Consider the following 8,391-nt stretch of genomic DNA (forward strand, 5'->3'; position numbering starts at 1 on the left):
GAACCTTGCTAACTACTAATAACTTTTACTTAATAATGCATGCTAATAGAAAATCACTGTCATGGAAACTTATCCCAATGCACTCGTGTTAGTGGAAACAATCTGGCAGGATTGCTTAACCAAGGAGACTCTTCTAGCATTGGAATAACACAACTACCCACAACCTACATATATAAACTTAATGAGTTATGATAACAAAGCTCAAATCCACTCTTCATCTTGGTTTCCTAAATTTTAGTTCTTCCGTGTTAGTCAATGTAGCTCACTCGAGAACAACACCCTTTTGGTCAAAATCTTGGCAACAAGATATCAAATTACTAGAAATATTAATCAAAAGTGCTTAAATTGGGTTTCGACATTTTAGGGATGTTAACTACAGCACCAAAGTGTTCTGTCTTTTGTCTTTTGTTCTAACGACACAAGTTTTCATACTTTATTCACATAATTTAAGTTGTACATTTGTTCATTCAAAGTGCAAAGTTCTGCTGAAATGTGAGAGGTGAAGATTAATTTATACTTAAAATATGATGAAGTATTTTATAATTCAAGACCATAATTAATTTCCATGCATAATAATAATCACACACTGTATCTATTATGGAGGGAGACCAATATTTAAATTTTTTTTTAGGCTAACACATTAAACCTGTTGCAGGCAATATGTTACGTTCAAAAATCTTTGGTTTTGATCAAAGAAAAAGGCACTAAGGTAATAAACCAACCAATATACATTGTCGCTTGTGTTGTGCCCGAGGTGAGGTGAGGTGAGTCTAGTTTTGAAGATGGAGCTTTTTCACAAACACTTGGGGGCTATGGAAAACTGGAAAGAGAGCAATACAAAGAAAGCACAGTAAATCAAGGCTAAGTCACACATTCATAAGGCAACCGAGCCCCAAAGAGCCCCAAAGATTCGAGTAACTGGAGAGTTTTGTCATATGTGGGGCATCTACCCTACTTTTAGATCTATGCATGTCCTTTCCAGTGATGAAAGATAAACTTAAGGGTACATATTTTATTATTGCAGATTAAAGGGTAGATGAAAAAGAAAAGTGGCATCACTCACATGGGTAGGTGCTGGTGGGTAGGACCTATACACAACCTGGCATTATATAAATGTGTGAGGCCCACTTGCAGTGTCAGCAACCCCCATGTGATGCTGTGCATTTTGGACCCTCTTCTTTCCTCTCCAATAATGGCAAAAAAAAAGACAGACCCCACCAATTTACAAATTGAAAGGCAAAAATAATTGCAAGAACAAAGAGACAAATTCTCCTTCAAAATAAATAAAGCAAAGAGGAGAGGCAAATAGACCAATCAGACTAAAATCTCAACTTTTGATTCTTCTTTCTAATTCTTTCTTTGATAACTGTGTGTAACAACTAAGTAGAAGTACAAGCATAACTGATTAAACATAACCTCCATGCTAAAAATCTCCACTTTGAACTTTAATCAGCTAAGATTAACACTTTTACAGTCCTCTCCTCACTTATAGCTTTCAAATTCAAGTTACCCTTCAACTGGGGGGTTTGAATCAGCCTTGGAGTTATAAAGCTCTGCCTTTTTGCTTTTACCACTTCATCTGTGCATGTTTTTCTCTGGGAAATGCTCCAGCTATACAAAGACTTGAAATTATACCTGTAACAACATTGAACTAACACTCTACACTACTACATAACCGAGGGTAGGAGATGAAATTACAGTGCTTGGGAGTTCCTATTACACATTTGACTCTGGTGATTCTTTCTGTGTTATTTTAACCTGTGGTTCACTCAGCTACTACTACAGATACGATAAAAAGAAAATGGTGGAATAATAATGCTAATATAACAAAAGAAGGGGGAATGCCAGCCCCACCTTCTTTACTCAACTGCTTTTTCCGTATGCATTTTGTATGGTTGTAACAAGTATAGTATTAATGATTGATGGTGATGGCCGTCATGGTGGTGGTGGTGGTGATGATGGTGGTTTTCAACTCATTTGTCCCGGTTTGTTTAGTCATCTTTCACTTCCTGTAAATATTGCACAAAAAAGACCAAACCGACATCCAAATTTAATATACTAAACAACAAATCAATCCACCTTGAAGACAACAAGTGCAACAGAACTTCATCAACATAAACTTCCAAACTACCTTTACCTGAACTCAGGAAACTAAATGCCAATCGGGCCACCCGTGCCCGGGAACATCCCAAAAGTTCCATGGCCAGAAGGGAACCTGAATCCAAACCCATATCACAAAAAGTTCAAAAATTTATGAATAATGAAAACTCATGCCATGGGAAAAGCAAGAAAAGAATGTAATGACAACAATACCTTGGTATTTGACAGTTATAGGATTTGAAAGTCCCCATGTCAATTGCAGATGCTGGTGGAAGCAATGCACTAGTACCAAATTTGGAGTTGACAGATGCACCCGAGGCATCTGTGTCAATGGCCTCAACAGTTCCATTAGAGAAGGAAACCATCAAGTCTCCAGCAGCTTTTGTTGGGGAAGCAAAAGGGCTATCAGGGAGATTATGCTCCGAGCTGTATTTATTCATAAACCGTTCAAAATAGGACCATCAAATCAGGAAATTAGGAAAACCTGAATAAATGCACAATGTTTTTTGGCATGGACTGAAAAAGAGTTTGGTGCAAAAAGGTGTTTACTATTCTGGTGCCCTCTAACTATTCTAGATAAGAGCAAGTTCTATACCATTCTTGCAAATCAATATCTTCATGACCAGAGTTCTGCTTGTCATTGCCTTCATTTAATCCATTCTCGCCATTGACCACCACTTCCTTGCCAACAGAAACGTTGACAGATTGCAGACCAGCAGAAACTGAATCAGTACTAGGTGGAGCAGAAGTTGAACCATTCTCTGGAACCAAGTAGCACAAATCTCAATAAATTCATAACACTCCCAAAAAATGCACCGAGTTCAATTCAAAAGCAGCTGGAATCAGCTCATTTCAAATGTAAAAGAGAGATATACCCTTTGGGGCCTCGGAAATATTGTGAAAGGAAGGAAGAACAAGATTTTGGTTGAACATGTTAAGAGAGTGTGCTGGGGAAGGAATTGGACTTCCAGTGGAGAGTGCACGCTGGTGATGCTTCTTGATGTCAAGAAGCTGCAGGCCCATTAGCCTCCTACTTTGGAGCTCTAGAGCTTGCTGCAAATCAGCTTCCTCCTCCAGCTTCCTCCTCCACAGCATGTCTTGAGTATTGTAGAACATTCTGCCTCCTGAAAACATACAAGACAATAAAGTGTTAAGTACAGTAGGTTTGACCAACATAATCTGAAAAGATAGTAAAGAAGAAGGTTTAACCAAAAGCATTAACCTACCAAGTTGAAGATCAAATTGGTCTCTAGCATCTAGTCCAGTAGGAGTACCACTTGGTGAAAAATCTCCTCTATCTACCTGCTGCTGCTTCCTGGATATCACACAAAAACATGAACACGTTAAAAAAGCTCAAGATAACCAGAAAGAGAAAGATAACGAAAGAGCAGAGAGAGGAGGTGCCTGTACTTGTCCGGGACTTTGCCCTTCTCCTTGTAAGGCTTAACAAGCACTCGAGCATCACACACAAAATGAGGATTTCCTTTAGATAGAATAAGCTTCACAGTCTCCGGGTAAACAAAGGTAACAAAGCCAAACATTCTCTTCTGCTGGTATGGGATCCTCACGTCTTGGACTGGGCCATAAATGCTTCAACCACAGAATTAGAAACTTAGTTAATATTTCTGCCATTGTCATACCATGCATTGGAACTCCGGCAAAAGCTAAACAACAATAACCTGAAGTAATTTGAAACATCTTCCTCTCTGAAAGTGCTATCTGCTGGGAAAGTCAAGTAGATCTGCCTGGAAGCTGGGTTTACCATTCCAGGACTGTTCAGAGAAAAATCATTTCTTTCAAGCCTGGATCGTCCAAATTTATGCAAATCCTCACTCATCATCAGAGCTGCAGCTCTGCAATTATTATCAGTCATGATTAGAATCCTACACCTCAACCATTACAAAGACAGCACTAATCAAAACACATGATTGCATGGTATGAAAGCACTACGTACCGTTGAGTATCATTCTGTTGCTGCTGCAACAGCAAATTCATGCACTTAGGGGAGCATGGAAAAGTAGAAGAGGCCATGAACTGAGAAGCAGCAGCCAGTCTCTGCTGTTGAGAAGATTTAGCTCTGAAAAGCTCATGGCACTGCTCCATCATCTCAAGCTTGCTAGGAGACCCAACCATTGCAGCGGGAGCAGCAGCATCAGCATCTCCAAGTCCACCATGAAGGAACCTGCAACTAGTGCCATTTTTACAGTATCCCCTAGCAAAGTAAAGACAAGGCTTCCACCCCAACCCGGAATTGGAGTCCTCAGAGCCCAAACAAACATCATTGACAGAACAACTCCTGCGGTGAAGAGACCCTCCCCAATCGAAGGAAGGAAAGAGAGTAGGGTCAGAAGCAGCAGTAGGACTTGAAGACAAGTCCGAGTGACAAGGGTAAAACAAATCAGGGTTATTTTTGTGAGCATGAGCAGAACCATCATTCAGAAAAGAGAGCTGGTCTTGAAGTTGGAAGTCATCAATCGGATCTGAGCCTCCATTTGCATAAAAGGATAAGGAGGATGAAGAAGTAGAAGAGCCAACAACCAAATTGTTGGGGCTCATCAAACTATCAGGGGTTTGAAGCTCAGACATAGTAGGCCATGAAGAAGAAGTAGAAGAAGGGTTTGGAATGGTGAGAGAGGGAGGGAGGTTGATAACACCGAGCCTTGAAGAAGTAGAGTTCTGCCTCGGAAGGAACGGTGAAGGAGAAGGAGGAGTGGAGGGTGTTGGCGGAGAGTTCAAAGGTAAACCTAACTCCTTGCGGGCTTTAACAATCACTGAGTGAACAAGTGCTTCTGGACCAAATGCTAATCTAATCATTTCTTTTTCACCATGGTCTTGAAGCAGAAGCAAACCCATGATTTTGGAAGCATTTTCTGGGTCCAAAGTTTGGACCCTTAAGAACACAATTCGTGTAGCTTCGTAACCATCCATGAGTGAACAAAAGGGATTACTACATGGTTCCAAAGAAACTAGTCTATCCCTAAAAATCAAATCTTCTTTTCCAAGTTGAGTCTCTCTCTCTATTCACTAGTGGCTATCTTTCTCACTCCTGTTGCAAGTAAAGTTTCTTTCTCAACCACACACAAGCCCTACCTACCAACTTGAGATGAGTGGTGATACAGTGACTTTCTTTCTCGTATTCCTGCAAGCAAAGAAAAGCGAGTTAAAGAAGAAAGGAGAGTAAGAAAGTTGAGTGTTAAAAGTAGTATTCCCGTGTGCATGATTAATGGGAGAAGACTAATGGAGAAGGGTGTCAAAAGTTACCTTTGATAAAAAGAACGAATTTTTAAAAAGAAAATAGAGATGGACATAACATGGTAGTTGAATCTATAAAGAAGTAATGAGTGTCAAAGTTGCAGAAACAACAGAACGACAAACTTACAAACAAGTTCGTTTCTTTTCCTTTCTTTTGTTCTCCCTCCAACATCTAAATCTCTAACCTTGTCCAAAATAAAATCAAAATGCAGACATGAGCAAAAGACTAGGACTTTACCTGTGAAAGGAAAACAAGGTCTCTCTCTCTCTTGATTTAGTTAATGTTTTTGAAAGCAGTTGTACCCATCAACCTCAAACACAATGGTTGTCGAGTTACTCCAAAAGCCAAACCACCGCCCTATTCATAACATGGTTGCAGATAGAAGCAGCAGAAAAAACATCAATTGCATCAGTGACCCTTGTGTGTTTTTATGGGGTTCTGGGCAAGAGTGGGCAGTGAAGTTGAGAGCTGAACTATTTCTGATTTGCCCTTTTATCTTTCTCAGCCTCAACAATTAGGCCAAGATTTTCTTCTCTCTCCCACCCCACTCACTTTGCCCCACTTTCTCTGTGTTGTGTTATGTTATGTAGACCCTTTCTCTCTCATGCCATGGTATCATTAAACAAACGCTAGAGGCCGTGCGTGTGTGTGGTATTTGTGCCCCATAATAATGTTATCTTATGTTGTGTTGTGTGCTTCTTCTCTCAGATCCAGATCCTTGTTTCAAATACTGCATGTTCAAACTTTCACCTGCCTCTAACCTCTGACAAGCTTTTCTAATTCCGGTGCTATTTATTTACTTATTTACTACTTCCAATTTTCAAAAAACAAAACATAGCTGAACTCAACAACACCCTTTGTTTTGCGTTGTTCACCATGGTTTACTCCAATTTCTCTGAGTTTGGTTTCACGCTCCAATGGTTTCTCTCAGTCTCAGAAGCAATTATGTGACTATTATATATGTTCATTGGAGAGTGAACAACACGCCCTCAGGTTTTGCCTTGACTTGATCATGGTGTCTTCTTTACCTTGGGAAGAGTCAATGCCACCCCAATCAGACACGCCCTCACTCTACCTCTGATTATATCTTCTAAACACATCATTTCCCATTTGAATTATTTCTTAGTTGTTTGTTTGGTTATGTTATGCCCCACAAGTTGTTCTTCTATTTTTGTTCTCAAAGGTTCTTCCTTTACTCTTATCCCAGGTATATGTAATTTATTAGGATTGTTGGTATGATTTAATGCAAGAGAAAAAAAAAAAGGTGGTTACTTTGATGGTTTCTTTCTTCTAAATCTAAACATTCAACTACTATTGACATATTTTACAATTTTTAAAAATAAAAAGTTCATTTTTACACTGAAGAATCCGACATCAAACATGTTTGTGCAATTACTTGTGTCATTTAAATATATCCTATGTTTATATTATTGATGACTGGTCAAGGGTATATTTCACTCAGTGTTGAAGTTAAAAGACTTTCATGACCCATGATAACATCCCAATTATATACTATTTTAAAAACTTTAGGTTAAATAATATTTGGCTTCAATTTAATTTAATGTAAAATAAAATATATAAACTTGTGGTCCGGTTAACTTACTAACCACATTTTTATTTTATTTAATTTAATACTTCTTATATTTGACTAAAGCTTTTACATTTGTTAACTTTGAAGAGTTTTTCAAAATTATGAAAACAGAAATATCTATATGATGTGTGAGTAAAATCATTGATGTCTGAATATTTTTTCCACATGAGATACTTATTTTAATGAATGTTTTGTTATTTCAGTCTTTTATGCACTACGAATAGGCCCACCCATGAAACACTTTTACAAAAGTAAAAGCTATTTTTAACAATAGCTTTTATAAAAGTTGCTTGTTTTGTCTGAAGTATAAAAGGTGTTTTTGGTATTATAAAGTTTCAAAATAATAAATTAATAAAATTATACAGTTATCTTTTAATTTACAATCAAATACCACTAGCTATATATCTTCTATTTTGTAGATGGGTATTTGTTAAGAAAAAAAAAAAAATATATATATATATATATATATATATATATATATGTATGTATATGTATTTATTCGGAACATCTTTTTTACATATACATTATAGTAATCTATTATTTTTTTTAAACACGAGTCTTGTTAGTGATGAAATTGATATCATCTTCCAAAAAGCTTGATGATGGTAATATTAGTTTATAATTGATGATTTATTTTGTACATGTACAATCTTAAACAGAATCTGTTTTGTTTTTTCTTCTGCTAATAATTTCTTTAAAAGTATATTTGCTGCACTTAAAAACAGTATATATAACAGACAGCTCATGACTCTGCTGAATAATTTCCCACATTTTCAATCAATTATTGTACTCTTTAACTGAATTAACCAACATGCTGGTTTAGTTCATAGTTATTTTATTTTCATCAGATTATGTGTCAAATTATACAGTAACTTTAACCAATATAATTATCAAGTTGTTGACTGATACTGTAGATATGTAATTTCGTAATCTATATATATGTACTGCATGTCTTAGAGAATATATACCAAACTGCTCCATGCTCATGTTAAATCATGTTCTAATATGTTTGGATATTTTTATAAGAAGGAAGTGTGTTGTAAGTTATCATTAAATATGTTGTTTTATACAGAGATGTGTGTGCTGCACTGCACATGTTTTTACATTGTTTTCTTTTATGATAAACAAGAAGCAATGAGTCATGTTGCTTCCATCACTGTTTTTCTCTTATTAGGTGGGAATGGATTTGCATGCAAGGTTACTTTCATCTCATTCTCATCTCAAGAATGTTTCCATGCTTCTTTGGATTGACATGATATTGAGTTTTGCTTATTTCTAACACCCTTTTGCTTGTGGAAATAATGAAAAATGATAACATAAAATATACACACTGCAATAATGAATCAATGATTTTTCATGTTTCATCATTGTGATCTCTTAATCTCAAAGGACAAATTGCCAATCCACCAACCTGAGAGAGAAAAAAAGAAAAGCATGATAACTTAGC

At 36.9% G+C, this 8,391-nt stretch overlaps 1 protein-coding gene across 2 annotated transcripts; it reads right to left on the reverse strand.

Moving 5' to 3' along the window:
* Nucleotides 1-1,316: 1,316 nt before the first annotated feature.
* LOC124843706 (zinc finger CCCH domain-containing protein 46-like) lies at nt 1,317-6,590 on the reverse strand. 2 transcript variants are annotated; one of them, XM_047320514.2, is made up of 10 exons: nt 5,591-6,590; nt 4,055-5,239; nt 3,780-3,953; nt 3,505-3,690; nt 3,327-3,415; nt 2,976-3,224; nt 2,696-2,861; nt 2,314-2,526; nt 2,138-2,215; nt 1,317-2,009 (listed from the first exon to the last, which is right to left on the reverse strand). In XM_047320514.2, exons 2-9 carry the CDS (start codon nt 5,026-5,028, stop codon nt 2,152-2,154), a joined length of 2,115 nt encoding a protein of 704 aa, XP_047176470.1. In that variant the 5' UTR covers nt 5,029-5,239; nt 5,591-6,590; the 3' UTR covers nt 1,317-2,009; nt 2,138-2,151. The 2 variants fall into 2 exon arrangements, with proteins under 2 accessions (XP_047176470.1, XP_047176477.1); XM_047320521.2 differs by having other exon boundaries at nt 3,511-3,690; nt 5,591-6,589.
* Between the last annotated feature and the right edge of the window lie 1,801 nt (nt 6,591-8,391).

This window comes from Vigna umbellata, chromosome 9 (assembly GCF_029865625.1).
Source record: "Vigna umbellata cultivar VRB3 chromosome 9, Vumbellata_1.0, whole genome shotgun sequence".
NCBI classification, from domain to species: Eukaryota; Viridiplantae; Streptophyta; class Magnoliopsida; order Fabales; family Fabaceae; genus Vigna; species Vigna umbellata.

Excerpts from the sequence above, each read along its gene's own strand:
- LOC124843706 (XM_047320514.2), bottom strand. The coding sequence starts at position 5,028 with ATGGATGGTTACGAAGCTACACGAATTGTGTTCTTAAGGGTCCAAACT. Across the intron at positions 3,416-3,504 it reads AAAGTCCCGGACAAGTACAG|GAAGCAGCAGCAGGTAGATA; the intron begins GCACCTCCTCTC and ends TGTGATATCCAG. Across the intron at positions 2,527-2,695 it reads GATATTGATTTGCAAGAATG|CTCGGAGCATAATCTCCCTG; the intron begins GTATAGAACTTG and ends GAATAAATACAG.